This window comes from Podarcis erhardii, assembly GCF_964252035.2.
Source record: "Podarcis erhardii genome assembly, chromosome: 1".
In the NCBI taxonomy this organism is placed as follows: domain Eukaryota; kingdom Metazoa; phylum Chordata; class Lepidosauria; order Squamata; family Lacertidae; genus Podarcis; species Podarcis erhardii.
In genome coordinates, this window is record NC_138497.1 from 105,267,797 (window position 1) to 105,291,995 (window position 24,199).

Genomic DNA, 24,199 nt, shown 5'->3' on the forward strand with positions numbered 1-24,199 from the left:
AACTATATCATAACTGTCCTGACGTGGAGTTGTGTCAATTTGACAGTTCCTTTAATTAAAAATCAAAAGAACTCTTTAGACCAGGCTTCCTCAACCTCGGCCCTTCAGATGTTTTGAGACTACAATTCCCATCATCCCTGACCACTGGTCCTGCTACCTAGGAATCATGGGAGTTGTAGGCCAAAAACATCGGGGGGGGGCAAGGTTGAGGAAGCCTGCTTTAGACGCTGCAAATCTGAGCAGAAGAATGGGTAGAGGAAAGTGTGATTTAACCCTGCCTCTTGTGTAGGCCTTCCTGTACAAAATTTCATGTAAGGACAACAGCAACTTCAAATGGAACTTTTTGACTAGAACTGCTTTCTCCTTTTCTCTATCACTCCTCTGGTCAAGCTTATAAATACCAGGTACCTTCTAGTGGTTCTTTTTGGTTGGGGAAAGGTTGATGTTGACTGACTGCTAATTACTTCCGATTTGGGATTAATAAAGTAACTTGTACAATGGAAGCAAAGTAATAGTATTGTTTGTCCTCCAGGACTTCATATTTTGCTTGGCGTTTCACACAATAAACGAGTATGGACTTCATATACAGACAATCAAAACAGCTGAAAGTTTTGCATAATATTTGGGTTTGGATATAGAATACCAAGCTGCATCATCTTGAAAATGCATTGTAGCTAGCAACGCAAAGCTTCATTCCTGTGCTTATAAGTTTTCAAGTATAAACATGGTGCCAAAAACGTAATTGTTCGAAGTCTGAATATCTGATTCAAAGATTTTAAATGCAACTTTCATGATTGCTTCCCTGCAGATGTGTTTTGTGCCAAGCCAAGCAAAAAAATTTACTCTCGTTGCCTGGCTTTGAAAACACGGACATAGTGGGAGAATGTAATGGGACATGCTCTGATTCTGTAAGTATTAGGGTTTGGCATTGGTTGTAGTAAACTTTTTTATTTTTCTGAGTAAATAGGTCAAAATGCACACCTTCATTCAGTTTACAATTGCTAAAGTAGGAGTGTGGTGGGGTTTTTTTGTTTATTAAAGGTAGTTGCAGATAAATCTGAGGAGAAACTTAGTTGACAGCACTTCTGACAATCTGAATTGGTGAAACTAGGACCTCTTCTTCCCACATGAACTTCGTTTATCTGAGACTTTTCTCTGTGTGTCCCTCCAAGAGAGATGCAGAAGGTGTCGGCATGAGAACAGACCCCCTCAGTGGTGGGTCCCCATTTATGAAATGCTCTCAACGTGGCAAGCAATAACATTTCTTTTCCACCAAACCTTTGGCCTTTAATTATCCATCATTCAGTGATGGGCTTTCTTAGTCCTGCCCTTCTATGAATGTGTTTTTAGCTTTCACTTTGTTTTAGTTTCATGTTGTTCTTCAGATATGTGCTATTTTTGTAAGTCACTTTGAGTTATTTTTCATTAAAAAGCAACTGAAGAAATAATAATAATAAATTTATTTATATGCCACCCATCTGACTGGGTGAGCCCAGCCATTCTGTGGTAATAGTACATTACTCTTATTAAAGTGTAGTTTAATAGTAAGAACTACAGTAAGAACTCAATTAAGGTATTATAATACTCTTATTAAATTTTAATTTTGTTACAGCAAACAGAGAATTCCCAGTGGGATGCAAAGATAAGTGGAATAGAAGTAAATCTTAGTGGGAAAAGAGACTCCTTGCTGGCACAGACCAATGAACTAAAGCAGAAAAGTATTAATTCCCCCGTAACACCTTCAAAGGTAAGACATCAGTTCATTAAATGAAATGGTTTCTTATTGGCACATCTCCAGCAATAATACCCAGTTTTTTTCTATTCTAAGCATCAGTTATTTTTCTTGTTGATAAGGAGAGCTGAATCATGTAAGTATGGGGCTCACTTGAAAATTGCGGTGGAATTTGCAATTGATTATAGACAGAATCCCCAGATGTGAACAGAAACCATTTTCACTCAGCCACAGCTCAAGGTTTACAGCATTGTCTGATATGTACTGTTAGTGTTCATAAGCTGCAAATTATTTACACTCTTTATTTTTACTTTTTCTCATGAATCAGATGAAACTAGAAAACTCGCTGACAAAGACAAATCGAAAAAACTTGCTCCTGGAAGAGGAAAATACTGTTGACTTTGTGTTTATTCCTCCAGAAACAAAAGAGAGAGTGTTGACAGAGCACCAAAAAGAAGTGCTAAGAACTAAAAGGTTTGTAACTTAGTAACTTAAGCGTCACGAAATGCACATTTTTCTGTGTGCCACCAGGTCTGAAACCTTCTAGGTAGCTCATCTCCTTCATTGCCAAGAGCTGGCAGAAGAAGAGCTTCCAAGTTGGTCCCACTTCCTCTGTCCAGCTAGGTTCAGTAACCAATAAGGGAGTTCACTGTGCAACCCCTGGGTAGAATGGTTCCTACACAGGCCCTAGAGCAAGCCTTCAAATTTGAACAGTTGCTAGCTTAAAATGCCATTCTTTATCAAATGTATTAGGACTACTCATTTTATTGGAATGTTGACCAGTTCTATTTTTTGCAGGATTGATATTCCTACAATGTACAATAATCTTGATGCATCCCAAGATACTACCTTGTTTTCCCAATATACACAGAGCCAGGAAGATTATCCGTAAGTATTAGGGACCAACAGTGCTTTGAAATGTAAAATGTTTGAGTTTTCCGTGCATCTAAGTAAGTTGCCTTTATTTTAGGGATAAGCCAGCCTCTGTGGATGTGAAGGAAGAATCTGAGAAGGAAGAGAACAAAACAATGCCCCAGGTATCTTCATATGTTGACAGTTGCTGGGAATTGATAGTAATGGCATTTTTTAAAAAAAGTTATAAAGGACTTATAGGGAAAGGGATGTAGCGTATAGCTGGTGTAAAGCACATGTAGCTGCTGACACATATCCTTACCAAGTGTAACAGCCACAAAAAGAAAAAAATTCCTTCCAGTAGCACCTTAAAGACCAACTGAGTTAGTTCTAGGTATGAGCTTTCGTGTGCATGCACACTTCTTCAGATACACTGAAACAGAAGTCACCGGACCTTTCTATATAGTGAGAAGGTGGGGAGGGGTATTACTCAGAAGGGTGGTGGGAATGGGTGATTGGCAGATAGCTGCGATGAGCCTGTTGACGACTCTTAACGACTGCAATAGGTCTAACAGGAAAAAGCAAGGGGTGAGAAGGTGAAAAATGGCTTTGTCATGTATAATGAGATAAGAATCCAATGTCTTTATTCAAACCAGGTCTCTCCATAGTTTTAAGTTTGGTGATAAGTTGCAATTCAGCAGCTTCTCTTTCCAGTCACCCATTCCCACCACCCTTCTGAGTAATACCCCTCCCCACCTTCTCACTATATAGAAAGGTCCGGTGACTTCTGTTTCAGTGTATCTGAAGAAGTGTGCATGCACACGAAAGCTCATACCTAGAACTAACTCAGTTGGTCTTTAAGGTGCTACTGGAAGGAATTTTTTTATTTTGTTTTGACCATGGCAGACCAACACGGCTACCTATCTGTAACAGCCACAAAAAGGTTTATATTGACACCTGAAACATTATTGAAGTACATTGGATGGCTTTGACTTCCTTTTTGAGTGAAGGCATAAGCCTATCTGCACCCTGCCATGGTGCCTTGGGATGTATGGGTTGCTTCTGCTAATGGCTTCAGGCCTTCCGTTATAGAAAGTGCATAGTCTATACTTGAAGGACTGTCACCAGTTTCTAGTTGGAACAAATGACTAGATTTTTGAAGCTAGCAAACTGTTTTAGTGAATAATTGGAACTGTCAACTTAACCCCTCCCCCTGCACAAGTTTTGCTGGATTTTCCTGCATGTTCCTACCTGGAGCAAATTCTGGGATTGCAAAAAACACAATTAAATTGTAATGCTTGCAATTTTGGTAAAATAACAGGAAAAGTATCCAAAGTGATTAAGTGATAAGACTTTTTCTTTCTTTCTTTTGTTTCTTTACGATAACTGTTGGACAAGGATATGGCCCGAAGGTGCATGCTGTAGTAATTTGCTGTAGTTAAATAGATCTGGCTGTATGGATGCCTAGAACTGGCACATAATAATGCCTTTAGTTTCGAGGAAAGGTGGGATGTGAAGTAGGCAGTATAGTCAAAAAATGTATAATGACACTAAGCTATTTTCAATGCAGGATGAAAAAGCAGCAAGTGACTTGCTTGGCATTGCCCATGAAGTAACTGAAAGTGGGAAGGCAGATGTACTTCCAGAGGACAATAATTCCACCAGTGCTGAACAGCTTACCACTTTTGGCAAACAGAGCTTAGATCCAAATTGTGAGAAATTGGAAACATGTGCTCCTAAATCAGTTCCAGGGGAGACTTCAGTATTGGATTGTTCTCTAAATGAATGTACCTCTAATGTCAGCAGCTGCAGCTCTGCTTCTAGTGATGTCATCTCAGGAACCCCACAGCCTGTAAGCAGAAGACAGTCTTTCATAACTCTGGAAAAATTTAATAGTTCAGAAAACAGACCATTCAGTCCTACAACTTTCACTGTGTCTGGAACATCTGCAAGTACTCCTTTATTAGCCAAACAGGAATGCATGATTGCTTCAGATGCTTCTTTCAAAGGAATTCCAGATGTGGAGAATAATAACACCTTCAAACACAAAGTGGAAAAAGCCACCCCCAGGCCTAAAAGGTCAAACCTAGAAATCTTAGGTGCACTGGAGACTTATGTCAAAGTCAAAAGATTGAAAGATGAAAATAAGGCTAATTCAAAATTGCAACCTGAAAGTACACTTGGGATTAAAAAGTCAAGCCTTAGGCAAAATAAAACAGATAATTCAGAGGAAGAAAAATCAAAGATATCACAGTTGCAACAGGAGAAAAATATGCAAGAGTCTCCTGCCAACCTTGTAGAAGATAAGTGTGAATTGCCTGGTGAAATACAAGAACCAGAATATTTGCTAGACATCCCTTCTCAAGTTTCTGAGTTGAATGCAGTAGGATGTACAATAGAAAATAAACAAATTTTGGACAATGTTGCAGAGACCAAAGCAGGAGCAAACTTAGATTCTAAAGAGAATACCCCTCCAGAGCTGACTTTAGCAGCAGCTACAATATCTAATGTTGGCCAAATTCCACAAGTTTCACCTCATCCAAAAGCATTAAGACGTTCTTTAAGACGAAAACCAGAAACTGCAGAAGGAGCTTCAGGTAGTCCAGACAAAGAGAACAGTCAACAGAAAAAAGATGGGCGTAAAGATGGTGAAAAGGTTCTGCCAAAGAAGATTTCACAAAGTAAAGAGGCTTCTGCACAAAAACAAAAATCTGTTCCTGATAAAACAATAGATGCACAAGGAAGTATAAAGAAAGAAATCAATGTACATGGGAGCAGGACTGCAGAAGGTACGATCTTGAAGGACTCCCATGTTTCAAGAACTATCCAAGAGGAAACTAGCATAACTAATGAAAAATCAGAAGGAAGTCAATCATCTGACATCAGTGACTTGCAAGATTCTGTTCCAGAAACAACTGGTGAGAAACCTAAAGGGTTTCCACGGTATCAGACAAGAAGAACCTCACAGGGATTACTTACCAGTATAGAAAACTCTGAGTCTGATAGTTCTGAAACAAGAGAAGAAGGAACCAAGAGGAAAAGGTTAGGAAGATCGAAAAATAAAAGTAGTTCACTTGAAAGCAGTTCAATTGAAAGCCAGGTGAAGGAAGTGCTAGAAAGCCAAGAGTTTCATGCAAAACCTGCAACAGAAATCCAGACCATGCCACCAGAAAATAAAGATGTAATGCATTCTGATGAACACATGGAAATAGCATTACTGTCTGGTGTTACTGGTCAAGAGAGAGAGAGAACTACCCTCCCACTTAGTGAATGTTCAGGACTTGAGCAAGATACGGACACTTCCCTTTGTAGAGACTCTTCAGATACAGAGAGAACTTCTGCCAGAATGCTGACACGCTCCACTTCAGAGTCAGCTCTAGAAAGCAGGCAGAGAACAACAGTTATGGATAAATGTTCTGATTCCCCTGCCAAAGGTTTGGAAAGTGGTGCTTATACTGCTGCCATCAGTGCCTCTTCTTCACCTGAGAAGTCTTCAGAGACAAGTGAATGTCAGCACAAAAGAAGCAAGCGGACAAGGAAATCAAAGAGCTGTAACTGCTGTGGTGAGAAGCCATCTCCACTGTTGGCAAAGTCTATCACTGAAATAAAAAAAGAAGGTAGCCCAAAAAAAGAAGGTAGCCCAAAAAAAGAAGGTAGCCCAGAACTAAAGTTAAAAGAGTCTAAAAAGATGGCTAATAAATCAACAATGGCTTTGCCAAGCATTCCTGCTGCTGCTGATTCTCAGTTTGCTGAAAGGCTCAATATGGAACCTTGTGCAGCGAGCACACCACTGTCCTCCATTAGCAATTCCTCTGCCCTGAAAGATTCACACGAGGGTATCCAGTCTGAAGAGGATTTGCTAGGAGGTGACACTCCAAAAGAGGAACTCAAGAAATCATCCCGTGTCAACGATGAGAGTGACACATCCGTTGCAGAAAATCTGGATTGTGTTGGCTTGGCTGAAGCAACTTCAGAACCAAGTTCAGTAGACTCTGATTCAGTAGAACACATTGTTCAGTGTCCATCCTTAAAAGCAGACACGGACCCAGGTGCTGTAAAAACGGGAGATAGTAATCAAAATGGTGATCCAGAAGGTAGGACTGACATAGAGATGAGTGTGAACCAACCTGAAGAAATAAAGGCCAGCGAAACAAAAGCTGACATCGTTCAGAATGTTGTAGACAAGACACCAGTATCTGTAACAGAGGTACCAGAACTTCAAGAACAGGATGCAGAAAGCGATATAGCCAGCAGATCAGTAGAACATGAAATCTCAGCCTTGGTACAGAAGGAAAATAGCTCAGATTCCCCTCTAAAGTTTCAGGAAATTTATGCTCTTTCTGTAGCCAAGATTAGTGAAAGCCCTAATGGAGTGCAGGCACGCTGTATTTGGTCTCCATCAGCTTCTCCCTCTACCAGCATTTTAAAGAGAGGTGTAAAAAGACAAAAAGAAGAAGATTCTCCATCACCTGCAAACAAGGTACTTGAAGTGGCTTTTTTAAATTTATATGTTAATATCTCCGTATTGGATCTATATCCTTTATACAGTTCAGTATCCATTTCTTCCTTAATAAGAGCTAAAACCTACAAAATCTCCATGATTTTTTCATATCTCCCTCCCTTTTAAGGCTTAAAATTTTTTTTTTCCTTTTATACCCCGCCCTCCCCGGCCAGAACTGGGCTCAGGGCGGCTAACACCAATAAAATTACAATAAAATGTAATAGAAAAAGAAAACTCAGTTAATTAAAATACGGGTTTAAAATACAATTTAAAATGCAGCCTCATTTTAGTAGTAGCCTTTTAAATCTTTGTGGAGGAAATGTCTTTTGTCAATTCAGAAGCTTCTTTTTTGCTTGTAAGAGATTAAGCTGCTTATCTTAACATAGTGTATCTAACTTACCTTGAAACCTGGGCATCTGTTATAGCAACACCTGTAAACTCAGTGGTGCAACTTAGAATACGTAATATCCTGTATTCCCAAATACCCAGCTCCCCCACACTGTGCCTTGAATTGTGACCATTCTTAATCAGTGTTGCACACTGTTTCTACTGATGCCTCACTCCGTGTATCATTTAAAACCATCTACTAGCCTTTGATGTTTATCACCATTTGCTCCACAGTCAGGCTTCTGGATTGTTTCATTCATACAGTTTTTCATTCCTACGAACAAAATTGTGTTCAGGTTCTGCTTTCAGGCTATCCATAGGCACCTGCCTACTTTATATTGCATTTATCTGATTTTGTGTGTGTTGTGTTTTCATTGTATTTTGTACATTGCCCTGAGACATGTGTGGCAGGTGATTAATAAATAATAGTTTTTTTAATTAGTAGTCACTGCACTCACCCATGTGAAATATCTCAAATATTGCTGAAATCTGCCAGTTTATCTCATTCAAACCAGAGATTAATGTAGATCAGTAGGTCTCAAAAGTGCAATATAGTTCACAACCAGATCTGAACATGAGAAATGCATAATTTATTCTTTTTAGGGAGCCACATGTCTCCTGTGTTACCCAGACAGTTGTGCAAAGTTTCTTACAGTATATCCTATATATGTCTACTGAGCTATAGAGTGGAAACTCATGGAAAGCATTGCATTGCAACTCAAGTCTACTATGTTAAAATTATGTCACTTGCCATTGCAGGCTCACTCCCTTTTCCTAGTCACGACTAGTAGAACTTATTTTTGCTTTAGGGATTTCCCCCCTTTTGTTAAGGATGTGCACTTGGGCACACTTTGAGGACCTCTTATGGTATATTGTATGGGTCTAAATCAGCTGTACTGACTTAATGCTTCTTTCTATATCATGTTTGTCAGTCTTGTTTTGAAAATATATGAATGCTAACTACTTTGCAGGAAAAAAACAATTTCCCTTGAAAATCAGTAAACACTTTGTGGCTTTGGTATATCTTTATTGTATCAGACCTTGTTCTTAAAAATCCATTGAATTTCTATGAACAGAGCCGACGAGTTTCCTTTGCCAATCCGATCTACCAGGAAGAATTGGCAGATGACATTGACAGGCGAAGTCCTGTGGTTAGAACCCATTCTTCTAATGGTTCTCAGTCTTTCCGAAGTATTAAATCTTCACCTAACCACCAAGCCAAGGTAATATCTGGATTTCTCTTATTTTATTTTTACTGAGAGAATGATCTCTGCGACATTGAAGAACATTGCAATAAACTAAGCTGCATACAGTGGCGCCCCGCAAGACGAACGCCTCGCAAGACGGAAAACCCGCTAGACGTTTTGGAGGCGCTTCGCAAAATGAATTTCCCTATGGGCTTGCTTCGCAAGACGAAAATGTCTTGCGAGTTCCTGTGGGGTTTTTTTCCTTTTTTCCCCCTTTTCCTAAGCCCTAAGCCGCTTATCAGCTGATCCGCTGATAAGCCGCTTTTCAGCTGATCCGCTAAAAGCTGCTAATAGCGCTAATCCACTAAGCTGTCAATGGGCTTGCTTCGCAAGACGAAAAAACCGCTATACGAAGAGCCTCACGGAACGGATTAATTTCGTCTTGCGAGGCACCACTGTATAATCGTACAAAAGAGTTGAGGCTTGGATTTTGAGGTCTCTGTGCACAAGTAGAAAGCCTTTTCTGCTCCTCCCTCCGTCCTAATTTAGCTGTTTGCGCCCCACCAGAAACCACTCCTGTAGGTCAGTGGACCTTCCAGAGCAGTATGTGATGTGACATCTGCTGGTGGTGGGGAACTACCCACTTGTGTGGAATTATATGATTATTTTCGGCTCTACTTTCAGGGAAGTAAAAATGGCAGGGTAACATGCCTTTTTCTTAAATGTGGTTCACTGATTTAGTTTACTGAAGAAGTATTGGCTGTCGAAGTAGTATGATCCATTCCTTTGAACTAGTTTTTGTCCCATTTTAGGCAAATGAGTTTAATAAGACTAGTCATAAGGTGTTAGGTAATTCCTATGATCCTGAGAGAGCTTTTTTCCTCTTTTCCTATCCAGCTTATTACTACTCCAACCAAAGGATCTCTGTCCCCAGGATCTCGTAGCCATAAATATAAGAGCTCAAAGAAGTGTTTAGTAAGATTTGCTTCGGCTTTATGTATATCTTCTCCATTTTCTCCTGTATTCAGCTTTTAAACTTAGCCAAATTAATAATTTTCTGTATTATTTAAGATCACAGAAATGGTCAAGGAGCCGCTACCAAGTCCTACAGAATGCATATATCCTGCGTTAGTGGGCTGTAAAGCGCCCGTCGACACAATTTTGCCTCAGATTACTTCAAATATTTGGTAAGTAGGAAGTCACTGGGAAAGATTCCTGTGTCAAATGTTGAAGTATTATCGACAAAGAAGACTGCTTGGGGGGTATAGGGGAAGGAAAGGGTATCTTCAAGGTGCAATTATTTTAATTAATTAATTTCTATACCTCCTTTCATCCAAGGATATTTGCAATATAAAAGCAGAAAAATACCGTATTTTTCCATGTAGAAGAAGATGCTTCTTGCTTAAAAAAAATTAGGGGAAAATTGAGTGTGTGAATAGTGAATGCAGAGGGGGTACGTGTGATTAATGGCAGCAGCAAGCTGGAGATTTGCAGCAGCAATTGGGCAGGTGATTGGTGGCTGCGGCAAGGCCTGCTGGCGATTGGCTGTGGCTGCAGCAATTCGGCAGGTGATTGGCGACTGCGGCAAGTGGGCAGGTGGGCTGTTAGTGGCGGTGAGCAGGCAGACAATTGGTGGCTGTGGCAAGGTGTGTGATCGGCAGTGGCAGGCAGATGGGTGAGTGATTGGCGGAAGTGACCTCCCCTACCCCCCATAAAAGCTAAACAACTTAATTTCTTAATTTTGGGTTTAAAATGTAGGGGTCGTCTTATACATGGGGGCATCTTATACACGGAAAAATATGGTACATAACATAGTAACAACAATAAAAACACCTCCCACTGTGTGCACTGTTTAAAGGGGCATAGATTGTATAACCCAAAGGCCTAGGAGAAGAGGAATATTTTTCTCCAGTGCCTAAAGATATGTAATGGATGTGCCAAGCAAGCATCTCTGGAGAGAGCATTTGATAAACGAGCCATTGCTAAAAAGGCCGATTCTCATGTTGTCACCCTCCGGGCCTCTCATGGAGGGGGCACATGAAGAAGGGCCTCAGATGATGATTGCAGGATCTGGGTCGGTTTATACAAGGAGAAGTAGTCTTTAAGGTATTGTGTTCCTGAGCTGTTTAAGGCTCTGCACTGCTCACTTAGAGCTACCAACACAATGCTGTTTTCTCCTTTTTGTGTTATGTCTTGTTTCCTTGATCCCATCCCACTCTGGCCTACCAGACACTCATCCTGGTTAGGAATTTGGAAGACATGTGGATGAGGTAGGGCAGTCCTGGGCGCAAACTTCCTTCTCTTCCTCATAGCAACCACTGCAGCTGAAATGGGCCTGTAAAGATAAGCAGTAGCCATCCACTTCAAGATTGGAAGTGAATGCTTCCAGCACCTCATGATGTTGACCTTATTCTTATGAATGATACAAGGAAGGGAACTAGGCTTCCTAGGAAGTTCCAGTGCTTTATTTGATCTCACTTTGCTAAAGAGGTTTTTTTTTTAATCTGACCACCCACTAAGCGTGATAGGTGGGTTGTTTTTTTAAACTTTGGTGCGTATAGCTGGAGGAAGCTCCAGTTTGGTCTGGGAGATTGAGACCTCCTCCCTAGCAGAGAAGTTAAGCTGCAAGCTGGCCCTGTCTCCTGTTGATGGAGTGACAAACCAAATGTCTTCCTTATTCTCACCAGAACACGTCTTCCTTCACACAGTGTTTCTTGACCTACAAATTTCAGAAGTAGAGCTGTTGCATCCTGAGAAATTGGGGGTGGGGCTCAAGTGCCTGTCCCACCTTTCTTCCAGCAAATTCCCCACACAACCACCCAAGCTCCTGAATAAAGGATTTATGCACGCACTTTGAAAGTAGAAGAGTTGCATATGCATAGACTAGATATTGGGTAACTTAATTGTAGAAATCCTGTGTTAAAGTAGAAAAATGATTTTTGAAAAGAGTCCTCTTGTCTTTCAAAGATAAGCATTTTAATGTGGTTGTCTTTCTTACCTTGTCCATAGAATGTTGCGTAAGAAGAGGTGGGGGGACTAACACTTCTCCCTTTGATTTGACTAAGGGCAAGGGGATTAGGACAACTCATTCGAGCAAAGAACATCAGGACTGTAGGTGACTTGAGTTCTCTGACATCAGCCGAGATCAAAACTCTTCCCATTCGTTCTCCCAAAGTATCCAATGTTAAAAGAGCTCTTAAAGGATACCATGACCAACAGGTTAGTTTCTTTGCATTATAATAAAATAAGTAAAATCTGAAATGTATCAGAAATCTTTTTTGCGGAACGCTTAGTCCAAGAGGCATTATTTTGTATTGTTTATATTGCAGTTTTATGTTGTGAACTTCTCTGAGATCTACGGGTATAGGGCAGTATACAGATTTAAATCATCATCATCATCACTACTATTTGAAATTAAAATAAAAAGTAAGAACAAGTCGGATCACACAACAAGATGTTGCCATGTATCCACTATTCATAACAGGAGTGCTTCTGTCCAGGGCTTTACCAGTGTGGAACTTTGAGCCTTGTTTGAGTTTAGCAGGTGAAAGGGAAGGCTGCTCTTCTTGTTTTGCATTTGTTGGGAAATAGAATAATATCTACAAAGATATATATTCTTTTCTTGTTTCCTATCCTCCTGAAATCACTGTATTATAGAGCACTTAGGCTCTGTTGACTTCCAGGCTCTAGTACTTGAAGATTTTACTGCTATGCAGCAGAAAGAGGAAAGATTATAGAGAGTGTAAAAGGAGCAAGGTGTCAGCTTCCTCACCTTTATGAAAAAAAACCACATAGCATGGGGATGGGAGGTAATAAAACACCTTGTGGAACACATTTCCCTTACCTGCTTCCCCTCCCTCTCCATGCTAAAGCTGTCACACTTCACTAAGCCAATGTCCCACTTCTTCCCCTTCCTTAATTTAAAAATCTTGAACTGGACTCAACTGCCCTCAATCTTTCAAATGTCCTGGAACTCAATGAATGTAGGTTTTTGTTTAGTCATTTGGGGGTTCCTCTCCAAAAATGTACAGCTACGTTTTTTAAAATGTAAGCTTATAGTTGCAAGGTAGTCCTGCTTTTATTTTTTGTACAAAAAAATCTATCCCACCTTTATGTTGTATCTGCAATACTCAGGGTGAGTAAGAGCAGCTAAAACAAACTATGAACTGCAGTAGCATTCCAAAATACATAACTGGGAAATTAAAGACAACATGGGTGGTAACAAAGAAGGCAGATATAAGAGGGATATGGCATTATACAAAGAAAGAGATAAAGTGTATTCTAAAATACTTTGCTCCACACAATACATTCTGCTTGACTTACAACATTGCGTAACACAATGCTGGATCCGCAAGCACCTATGAATTGCAAGACCAGAGAATAATACTCATGCAGAGTATCTTATCTCTCCTGAGCAAGAAACACTTCTTCTTTGTCTGGATTAATTCTTTTTAACAGTTAGCAGCCATCCAACCCATTACTGGTTCCAGACACTGATTCAGAACTTCAGCAGCTTTCCTGGTACTCATGGCCACCAGACACCCCCTCCTCCTGTTGAAGAAGGAATGCTATTAATTAGCTATAAATTATATTTCTCATCTGTATTCAATTTTGCTTCCAATTGAAATATATTGCAATAAAATCTCTTCCCCCCCCTCCCCCAAATGTGCAGGTACGATCTCGTGGATTTGAAGAAAATGCTGGCCTGGATGATGTAGAAAAGCCAGTGAATGGCATTGATGAGAAGTCCTGTTCCACAAATGAAGATAAAATGGAAACAGGTAAATATTGCTTGCCATTGTGCAGGTTCGATGCCTGAACTGGAATGCAGACTGGGTATGTTTGCTTCCCAGGTTAAATCCATTGTCTACATTACCTGTAGCAGTGTGATTGCTGTCATTCCACAGCTGGTCCAAAAAGGGCAAGCAATTTCTCCTATATGATTAAGGCTGTTATGCACCATTCTAGCATTACCTACCCATTAGGGCTGTAGTTAGTATGGTATGTAGTTGCACAAATAAGAATTGTAGACTCGTTGAATTTGAGTAGGGCTCTAGTTTGATTCTAAATAGGAAATCTTTGTATGTGTGAACTTTCTTTCTTCCTAGACTTGAGCGAGCCAGTTTCCTCCACTGCAGATGAGCAATCAACTACAGACCTTTTTGCCCAGATTGATATACTTGCTCCGCAGTTTACTTCTGAAAATCTTCTCAACTATTCAGTGAGTGAACTCTTTGAAATGCAAGAGAAACTACATAGCATGACAAACTGTATTATGAAAAGCCTGCAGGCTCGTTGGAAGTCACCAACCCGGGAAAGCACTGTTTAATCATCTGTACTTATCTCTCAGAAGAGAAGACTTCATAGTGAGACATTTTTGATTCTAAAATCCCTTTATTTTTATTTGAGCTGAACACTCACTTAAAAACATCCCAGAAGAATAAGAGAGATCTTCGTCACTCAAGGCAGGTATGGCATCAGTCTGTATATCTTAATAAGTAAGTTTGGTACATTCACTATTCAAGTGTTTTTATTGCTGTTGCACACAGTTTCCCACTAAAAAGTCAACTTGCTGAGTATTTTAACTATATTTTTGAATGCAGATTTATATTTTATTCCTATATTTAAAAACAACAACAAAGTTCACTATGCGGAATGAATCTTGAAATGCTGAGTGATTTACCAAAAGTGATGCCAACTTTTTTGCTACTGGTGTTTTGGAAAACAGTGGCTCTATAGTCTGTCTTCATATTAAGATGTACTGTACTTAATTAGTGCTTCAAAAAAAAAAAGTATTTCCAAACAATTTTTCTACCATTTCACAGTTCTATTTTTGCATGCACTTATTATGCAAAAAGGAGAAAAATGTATATTGGTATGAAATTCTGATGCAGTATTTTCAAGCTCAAATCTCATGTGCTACAGAATTTTTATATTTATCAGAGTTATACTTGTCCCACTCTCAGAGTCATGTCAATTAGACATAAATAACTGTACATTATGTGTAGATAATAGCAATTCTAGACATTATTAATTATGATCTGAGATTTGTTAAAACATTGGATGGGAAAAATTGTGTTTGTATAAAGCACACAGTTTGCAGTTCTGGAGAAGTAACAATGGGATCTGTTTCACTTATTTGGAAATAAATATATATGTATATATGAATAAAATAATGAACTCTTATTTAGAATTGTATTTTGAATAGAACTTGGTTTTAATTGTGTCTTGATTTAATGGATCTGGCAGTTCCTTTTTCATCTAAAGCTGTTGAAATGGGCTTTGAAAAGGGAATTTAAGTAGAGCTTGGAGAGATACCCTCCTCCCACTTGAGGTCTTTCATGGTCCTATTATTTAGTGTCTTTTAGTGCTTGTCCTTCATTGGGCTAGTTTCAGGTTACATAGTGTCTGGCCTCTTCATGCTGTTATGCTGGCTGGGGTTGATGGGAATTGGGCCTAAAACTCCGGGAGGGCATCATGTTGCAGGAGGGCACTCTAAATATTTTTCTTTGAAATATATGCTTATATGTCTACCCAGAACTTTACAGTTTGGTATGTGGGTGTGGATTGATCAACATCATGATATGATTTAAGGCAATGTACAGATACTTTATTATGACTGAATTCAGTGCTGAGCTTTCAGATATTTATGAGGTTAGTATGTATTGCTACTAGCATTTAAGCACGCTGTCATGCTGGCAGTGAGCTACACCAGAATTAGCCTGTTTCCCCCCCAAATCTACATTAGATACAAACAGGTTTCAATCTGAGTAGTTCTCAGCTGATAACTGGTGGCAATTGAGTCTTGTTTCATTGTATATTTGCATATGAAAGAGGTCTGAAGGGAAAATGCTTTGTTGCAGTAATCAATTTCTTTTGTGTGTATTATTTAGGTATTTATTGTTTAATTGGTTTTAGTATTTAATTTGTGTCTGTAAGTTGATTTGAGCCATTTATTAAGTGTTTTACTCAGAAAAATATTAATGATTAAAGAGACATTCCTTCTGCTAAGATACAAAATCAAGGAAACTTTGTAGTAGCTTAGAGTTTTTAATGTAATGAATTCCATCTATATAGATGCAGATAAAGATAAGAGAGGATGTATTGCAGAAGAGGCAGGTTATGTACTATGTTAGTAGAGCTGGTAGGGGCTTTGTTGAACTCCCAAGGGATGGGAAACTGCTTAATAAGGAGTCACAGTTTGAGAGTGTGCTATGTGCCACATTTCACATTTCACTTCTGTGGTGGCTACTCTTACCTTGCAGCTGCATTTCTCAGATTTCTTCAGGTGAAAGATTCTCTTCTTCAGCAGTGTAACTTGTCTCATCCCAGAAGGAGGTATTTCTGCAGGAGCTAGTCAAACCATTCATCACCACAGTTGCGAGAGACAGTGCTAAGGTATGTTAGCCCTAAGGTGTTTGCCCTAAGGTGTTTGGGGGAATCCTACAGCAGGCTTCTCCTGGCTCTTGCGAGGAGGGTGTGTGTGAGTAAATATTTTCCCCTTCGCTAGGTGATAAGCTTTTAAACATTGCAATGTATCACTGTAGTGTGATGTTTGGCTGGTGATACACCACAGTGCTGAAAAGCAGGGGGAGGAACAAGCTGCATCGGCCCCAAACCACCTCGGTGGGACCCTGGTGCGTTTCAGGGCTGGGGCTAATGCAGCTTGTTCCTCCCTCTGCTGCACTGAGGAAGGAATGAGTTGCATCAACTCCAGTGGTATATTGTGGGTGAAACCACCATTGCACTCTGGTCCTCTATCGTCCTGGGCGATACATTTGCAAGGCACACATCAGTTAAGGTTCCTTTCCTCTCAGTGACATCAGATGAATAGCAAGAGTCTGTTGGCTACAGGGAAGAACTGGGAGGAGCTTGCAGCATTTGTGCCTATCCATGGTTCTGCATTTCCTCTGCACACATCCATTTGGAATTGAGTATCCAGTGTTCTATTTCTCTCCCCCCCCCCCAGCATAAATTAAGTACATAACTAAATTTGCAGAGCTGTGAAATTTATTAGTCACCACTTGAAGAGGGAATCACAGTACCAGGACCAAAGAACACTCAGATGAATAAGGCATGCACCAGCGTTCCGTAAGCAGACAAGAGGAGGGGCTTTCCTACATATAGTTTGGCTGGTTTGAGATGTTAGCTTTACATAATTGCTTACTTGAAACAGAAATAAATACATTTGGCTATTTTTATAATATCACAGGAGAACACAACATCTCGTGATAAGAAAAGCATTAAAACCAACACAGATTAGATGTTTCATTAAAAAATAAGATTAGTTTGGACTATGAGCTTGATTCCAAACAAAGAGGTTGACAATACAGTGGAACTGAGAGCCAAACAATTCTCTTTTAGATAATGTTTGAATACACAAGTCCATTTAATCAAGGTAGTGAATGGAGGCTGCCATGTTGGTATTTCCCACTGGTTCTGTGATGACTAGAATGAGAGAATGTTTGTTGTGTAAAAGGCAATGCATATATCATATATCAACGGGAAAATAATAAGGCACCTGAGAAAGTGTTTAAGGATTATAGCGGGCAGCCATTTTGTGAGGTGCCTTTTTATTTACCTTGTCAAAATGTCTCATAGAATATCACCTCCATTTTGGCTTAAACAGCTTCTACATAGTTAGCTGGAAGCATGCCTGTTTTGCCTGTTCTTTGCACAGTCCCATACATCCAGCCTTCATCAATAGCCTGGACATTGACGATTGCATCACCATCTTTGAAGGAGACTTCATCAGCATCTGCTGCAGTATAGTCATACATGGCGCGATACGTCTTCTGTGGTGGTCATTTTAAAAGAAGAATAAATGCTGTTAGATTACCACCATACATGCAGTATGTTGGGCTAAACCATTTAAAATACCTTCAGTTTGCATTAAATTGCAATAATTTACTGAACTCTTATGATTATAGTGGTAGAAATGCTGGTCATTAAAAAAAATATTATTGTGAGTTGCTTTGAGCTAAGCTTTGTTGGTATAAAGGATTATATAAATATTAAATAATCTTTTAGAGGAAGAAAAGGAGTGTTTAGAAATAAGACTATTATTCTCTTCCATCAGTAAATGTACATTCAAGATAACAATGCTGATCATTAATTTAGACATGTAGGTTTTTCTCCCCAATGCAACACAGGGACACAATTCAGAAATCTATTTCTTTGTACTTGTTACTCTTGCCATATGATAATTTATTTTCCTTACCCCTGCAGTAGATGGATGAGAGGGGATGGAAGAGACTGTTGTCTGCTGGGTAGCAACAGAAGATGACCGTTGTTGTGGCAGCTCTACAGTTTTAGCGTGTTTGTAGTCCACTAGAAAGGGAAATGAAAAAATTGAATAATGAGAAACCAGCTGGAAGCTTTGATTCTCTTCAATAATTTTGCTGTGTTTTAATAAAACTTAAATGGGGCTTGGTTGCATTTTATGAGGGAATGGTGACAGCAGATGTAAATCAGCAAAGATGATGTGGCTGTGTCATTTTAGATAAATATTTCTACTTTAAAAAAAACACAAGAATATTGGTGTACAGAACTGTATTCTACCAGTGTGCTAACTCCCGCCCCCTCCCCGGCTTGTCCAACACTTGCTATTTTCTGCCCAGAAAAATAGCCCAAAAGGACTTAGAACTATTATCTGAAAGACAAATAAAGCTCTTTAGGACAAAGTGTCTCCCTGGCTATCTCTAATAGCATATAGCAGCTTGCATTGAACTAGCTACTGCAATTTTTGGCAATTCTGATTTGTTAGTGCTGCCTGTCCATTATAATCACACTACCCAAATTCACCTGAGTTTCGAAACATTACTGCATCATTTATTCCGTCTCCCCAACCTGGCCACCTTCACACCATGCTCCTGTATGATCTCCTGTATGATTTGCAAGAAGCCCCAACTTAATAAATATTCAAATTTGTTGTTATGTCACTGGGGGAAGAGGGACAGAATTGTTTCCTGCAAAGCCTTTTTGTCTTTGGTCCTTATGAAACATACGGAAAGTAACCAAAACCGATGCTCTTAATGTTTTTTTGTTTTTACAATTTAATTGTTAATATTATTAAAAGGCAAGGCTTTGAACCTTGCCCCCCTCCCCCACTGCCTTGAAATAGCAGTACACACAACCTGAAAAGGTATCCCTGCAAGACGAGCGCAGTCTTGAGTCCCTTGTACCTGATGTAGTTGTGGTAAAGAAGCCTCCATTGCTGTAATAGGACATGTGCTGATCGGCAGCCTCTGAATGCTCAGATTTTTCATCCCCAGCACTGAGGCTCAGTGCACTGGCAGAGCGCGATTGCTCTCGGCTACGTCGCTGGGCTTGAACTAGGCAAGAAAGATGAAGAAATTTACAGTGATGTCTTGAGGAGGAGCGTACTTGGTCAAAGGCAAAATTAACTAAAAATCAAAATGGAAAGTTACATTGTGGAGTGTTTAAAGCATTAAAACTGTAGGATAAAGGCTTGTATCCATCCACAGCCATTTGCATAATGTTACAGGATGCAAAACGTACCAGTAATCAAGTGTAAGCTTCTAGATTGAATGTTGTCTTCTGCTGGGTCATAGTCAAAGACTGATCCAGGATTAGTACGCCACACACGAAGATCTGCAGAAGACAGGTGGGTGGGGTATTTTAGTTGTATCCTTCGCCTCTGACTTCATAGGTATAAGAAAACACATTTGCAGAATCCAACAGGTCTTAAAATGGAATTCACACAGCAAAAAACTAATTTAGGAAATGCTTTGCAACTCACTGCTGAAATGTGACTTGACCAGAATGTTTAATGAATGGGAAAGAATGTTTTTCTTTTACATTTTAACAATGTTGACCCACCACCAACAAAAAAAGTTGCACTCTTAGGGAAGAGCCCTTAGCGCAGTTGTCAAATGTATCATTTGCATGTACATTCTCCAGTATCTGGTAGGTAGGATGTGTGCCTGGTGCACCACTGATAGCAGGAGGTGACCACATGGAGTGCAAATACAATGCAGCCGTAAATGTTACAGAGAAGTGGGTGGAGTAGATGATAGTGGGCCAAATGGACCACCTCAGTATAAGGCACTTTCTCATGAATTCGTATGTGTTGTCCTCAAAAATATGTAAGGTAAGGAAGAAGTGAATTGTCCAAGCAGATTTGGTTAACTGGGAACAATTACAAGCATAGGATTCCGGACAGATGTATTCAATATCAATTTAACAAGGCAGAAGAGTGCGTGTTTATGATGTGAAATCACATCACTATAAATAATTTTCTACATATATTATCAGCTGTGACCATTATGTTCACTTACAGAGGGGAAAAACCAAAGCATAAAATCAGAGTACCTGTATTCATCTCTTGATCTTGATCTATCCGTTTTCGCTCCATTTCCACAACTCGTCTTTGAATGCCCCTATAGTTAATATCACTGAAATCCTGCATGTTCTTCTTGACACGTTCTGTTATGGGGTCAGTAACTACAGGTGTGAAGCTGCCTTTGCTCTTTTCAAAGTCTTCATGGTATTTCACCTGGAATTTTCAAGATAAGACATGGGTAGCTGGAATGGACATGCCATTAATTGTAGAAGGCAAGCAGAAATATAAATTCCTTAACTAGTTCAGAAGTACAAGTAAACTTCACTGTGTTCACCAGATATGTCCATTTCTTGCAGTTTCTGTGACAGCAAACCTGATCTCTGCATTAGGGCTTGGCGATATTTGGTTTTCAGCATCATCTTATGTCACCAGCTAAACATCACTATACACAGATACCATGATGTCTTAAATAAGGATGGTGGATTCATGGTTTTCCCCGCATTGGGATTTTTGCTGGTGCCTACTCTTGTGATTCACTGTCCCCTGCAGGAGGTAGGGAGAGCTGAGCCAGCAGAGTTAACAGGCTGCGGGAATCAAGAGAAGCACTGGTTGACTTCAAATTTCCCCCCACGTTTATTTTTGTAAAGCATGTGTGCGTGCAGCATAATTTGCGATATATTGCCAGGTCAAAAATTATGAAACTGATATCATAATAACGGCTTCAAAGTAGTTTTTGGACAATATATCACCCAGCCCCACTCTGCATTTACCTTTTAACTACCGTATTTTTCCTTCTATAACACGCAGATTTTTTCTCCTAAAAAGGAAGGGGAAATGTCTGTGCGTGTTATTGAGCGAATGTGTGGTCCCTGGAGCCAAATGGCGCAAGGGGAGGCAAAAAAAAATCAGGCAAAAATCAAATCGCGTGTCTCCTAGAAGGTAAACCTGAAAAGAGGAAGCGGCTGCTTACCTGCATTCTGCCTCAGGGTCTTACTGCCCACCCACCTCTGTTTCCTTGCTGTGTTTGCTCAAACGGAACAAAGAGCAGAGAAAGCCCCTCCCCTCCAGGCAAGCAGAGGGGAAAGCAGAGTGTCGTCTCTATGCTCCGTGCTGCTGAAAACATGCAGGAGGGAGAGAGAGAGAGAGAGCGCGCGCGAGCTGGCTGGCTTGGGTGGGTAGGTGAGGGAAAACTTTTGCCTTCCTTTCCTCCCTCCCATTATACCCCTCTCCTGCATTCTTAGCCAGCTGCTTCTCTGCACACCCCTCTCGTGCTCCTTGTCCGTTCTGTGTTTTTCCTTCCCTCTCCACTTAAAACGTGGTTAAAAAGCATGGATCCACATGGATCCTCAGGATATTTGCATTGGGTCAGCCCAAATTCACCATCAGATCACATAGCATGTCCATGGCTACAGCCTGCCCCCCAAAAATCACACACTCACTGTTGCCTGGGGCTGCAATGGTGCAAAAACGTGGTTACAAAACATGGATCCACATGGATCCTCAGGATCTTTGCATTGGGTCAGCCCAAATTCACCATCAGAGCACATAGCATGTCCATGGCTACAGCCTGCCCCCCAAAAAATCACGCACCCACTGTTGCCTGGGGCTGCAATGGTGCAAAAACGTGGTTACAAAGCATGGATCCACAGGGATTCTCAGGATTTTTGCATTGGGTCACCCCAAATTCACCATCAGATCACATGTCTGTGGCCACAGCATGAAGCACAAAAATGATACATCCACTGTTTCATTCAGAATGTTTTTTCCCTTGTTTTCCTCCTCTAAAAACGATGTGCGTGTTATGGTCAGGTGCGTGTTATAGAGCGAAAAATACGGTAAATTTGTGCCTGGAACAGTTTCACCTTAAGGCATACTGAGCACTGCTAAATAAGTCACCATGGCTGGGTTTACTTGTGCAGCCAGTTTCTTGGCTGCAAATACTTACGGTGGAAATGTGTCGCTGCGTCTCCCGAACACGTCTCATTTCAGGGGTATCCAGGACAAAGGCCGCTTTACCTTGTACTTGTTTCCGGAAACTATCAGAGTAGAGGACCTAACAAAATGAGTAGATGTGAATAAACGTGGCCCAGCCAGTGAGAGAGCAGATTTTAAGAGAAGTTTTATGTAGAAATGAGGCATGAATGAAGAAGTGCTGAAGGTAGATGCAAACATGATGTGATCACCATTGATGGGCTCATCACAAGATTATGCCAGAGGTTTTTTTACTAACTATAAATTGTGTGCCTTTGGAAGGTTATGGCTAATGTAAGAGCATTATCTTATTGATTTACATCGTTTCCAAACCCACCCCAAGAACTGTAGGCGAAACATAACACTCAAAAGAATAGCAATAAAATAGCAGAACACAGAAAGCTGCCTTAAATCAGGTCGCATTATTTGTCTGTCTTGCCTACTCTGACTTGCAGGAACTCAAGGGTCTCAAGCAAAGGAAGTCTTTCACAGCACCTGCTATCCTTTTAAACAAAGGATGCCGGCCCTTATACCTGGGACCTTCTGCATTTGAAGCATGTACTCTTAACCTACCACTGACTCAGAGTTCTTCCTAAAATAAAACGTCAACTAAGTGAGCAATACTCTGTTACTCAAAAGCAACCCCAGTTTAATGATGCAAACCTTCATTCCAGGGTATTCTTATTTTATAGCACTTCTAGAAAATGCTCAGGCTTAAGACTTCCACAGTCCCATGGCAGCCATCAAGAGACCACCTCTACTTGCCCTTATTGTGGCAACTCAGAGCACAGATAATCTACTCTCATTAAGGAATATAAGAAAAGGGGGGTCTCGGGCTGTTCCCAGCACTTTGAATTGTGTCTAGAAAGAAACAAAGGGACACAACGGACCATAAAGCACAAGAATGGGTTCTAGGTGTCCTACTCCCATCAAGCGTCTCTCCTTCCACTGCATTGATTACCAGCAGAAGTTGTTAAAAAGTAACCAAGGACAGCCCAGTGTGGAGTGCAGGGCAGCAATCCAACTAAAAGTTGCATTGACAACAATGACTCTTGGAACATTACAGCAAAATTTCACCAGAAATATATGAAGGTGGCCTCCCCAAGCAATTCCCAGCAAATGAGTGTGTAGTGATGTCAAGAGTCCATTCTTTCAACGCACCCTACCTTTTGCAGTTACCTTTCAGCAGTTGCTTATATAGAAAAACATATATAATCTGGTTAGAAATAGTGGTCAGTTCGTCCATTCTTCAGAGCCCTCCTGGCTTCCCAAACAGATTCATTCTCTCTATTCAAAATGCAACTCCCCAACTATTCCCCAAACAAACAACCTGATAGATCATATGGATTAAAATGCTATCAACTCTGCTGTTTCCCAGGCTGGATCTAGACTGATCGTCTAAACATAAAACAAAACATTCTATAGCACCTTTGCCGGTGCTCACTGCTTTGTAGCACCCTCTGGTGTCACATTTTAATAACACATTTCTAACATTTTAAACAAGTGTAGATCTGTTCCCAGTTGTCCCTCCTACATATATAGGCTCGTGACCAGGAGATGGTTGGCCAGAGGGACTGAACGGCCCTAAATGGACCCTGGGAGATGGAAGAAAAGCAATGGTTAGTGCTGCCGTCTCCAGCAGTTTATTTCCCATAGAACTTAAGCATCAATTAACTTAAATAGAATGTACCCCTCCAAATAAACCTACCCCTGTAAGATTCTGCCACCCTATGCTGATTTTCTCTATAACCATTTATTTCGCTAGATCCTCCAAAACCAGCATGCAAGTGTTGCCATCAATTAAGTACTAATGGACACAGTAATAAAGGTCCTTCAGCCTTCAGTGCAAACTTTTGGATGAGAACAAGGACAAGAAAGCAAGCTATAATTTTGACCACCTCTTGGTCATGCCAATTGTGTTGGTGCTGATGCTGTCCTTGTTGAACTGGCTCAACAATTGGCTCTCTCTTTGTAAATCTTGCTGTGACAACATTTAAGACTGAAGTAGGCTTCTCAGATCAGTTAAATACAAAAGGGGAAACTTGTATGCAATATGCAAACAGAGCTCCCCATTTCCTTTGAATTCATTTGGTACCTGCTTCTGGGCTTTGTATGCTGAATACATCTCTGAAACGAGCTGGTGCACAGAATATATGTGCAAATATTGAGCACATGCCAATTTAATCAAGCTTCTGCTCTCTAGGCCTGGGACCACAGCATCTGCTACGCCCCCTCCCCCTGAGCTAGGGACACCATCTTGGACC

At 40.4% G+C, this 24,199-nt stretch overlaps 2 protein-coding genes across 50 annotated transcripts in view; one reads left to right on the plus strand and one right to left on the minus strand.

Moving 5' to 3' along the window:
* RIF1 (replication timing regulatory factor 1) overlaps nucleotides 1–14,857 on the plus strand; it is a 36,767-nt gene extending 21,910 nt beyond the window's left edge. The window contains exons 24-35 of one of the 2 annotated variants that reach the window (XM_081870085.1): nucleotides 809–908; nucleotides 1,613–1,747; nucleotides 2,061–2,206; nucleotides 2,531–2,620; nucleotides 2,703–2,769; nucleotides 4,155–7,064; nucleotides 8,549–8,695; nucleotides 9,557–9,634; nucleotides 9,731–9,846; nucleotides 11,725–11,878; nucleotides 13,332–13,440; nucleotides 13,768–14,857. In XM_081870085.1, coding sequence (XP_081726211.1) covers nucleotides 809–908; nucleotides 1,613–1,747; nucleotides 2,061–2,206; nucleotides 2,531–2,620; nucleotides 2,703–2,769; nucleotides 4,155–7,064; nucleotides 8,549–8,695; nucleotides 9,557–9,634; nucleotides 9,731–9,846; nucleotides 11,725–11,878; nucleotides 13,332–13,440; nucleotides 13,768–13,988 — 4,273 coding nt within the window. In that variant the 3' untranslated portion in view covers nucleotides 13,989–14,857. The remainder of the gene's footprint in view (nucleotides 1–808; nucleotides 909–1,612; nucleotides 1,748–2,060; nucleotides 2,207–2,530; nucleotides 2,621–2,702; nucleotides 2,770–4,154; nucleotides 7,065–8,548; nucleotides 8,696–9,556; nucleotides 9,635–9,730; nucleotides 9,847–11,724; nucleotides 11,879–13,331; nucleotides 13,441–13,767) is intronic. The other variant, XM_081870086.1, reaches the window with a different exon arrangement.
* A 1,794-nt stretch (nucleotides 14,858–16,651) lies between these two features.
* Nucleotides 16,652–24,199, minus strand: part of NEB (nebulin) — a 157,448-nt gene continuing 149,900 nt past the window's right edge. For all 48 annotated transcript variants that reach the window (XM_081869593.1, XM_081869592.1, XM_081869603.1 and 45 more), the window contains 6 exons: nucleotides 21,910–22,017; nucleotides 19,994–20,177; nucleotides 19,181–19,273; nucleotides 18,844–18,993; nucleotides 17,880–17,989; nucleotides 16,652–17,454 (listed from right to left, as the gene is read on the minus strand). In XM_081869593.1, the coding sequence (XP_081725719.1) occupies nucleotides 17,281–17,454; nucleotides 17,880–17,989; nucleotides 18,844–18,993; nucleotides 19,181–19,273; nucleotides 19,994–20,177; nucleotides 21,910–22,017 (819 nt within the window). In that variant the 3' untranslated portion in view covers nucleotides 16,652–17,280. The remainder of the gene's footprint in view (nucleotides 17,455–17,879; nucleotides 17,990–18,843; nucleotides 18,994–19,180; nucleotides 19,274–19,993; nucleotides 20,178–21,909; nucleotides 22,018–24,199) is intronic.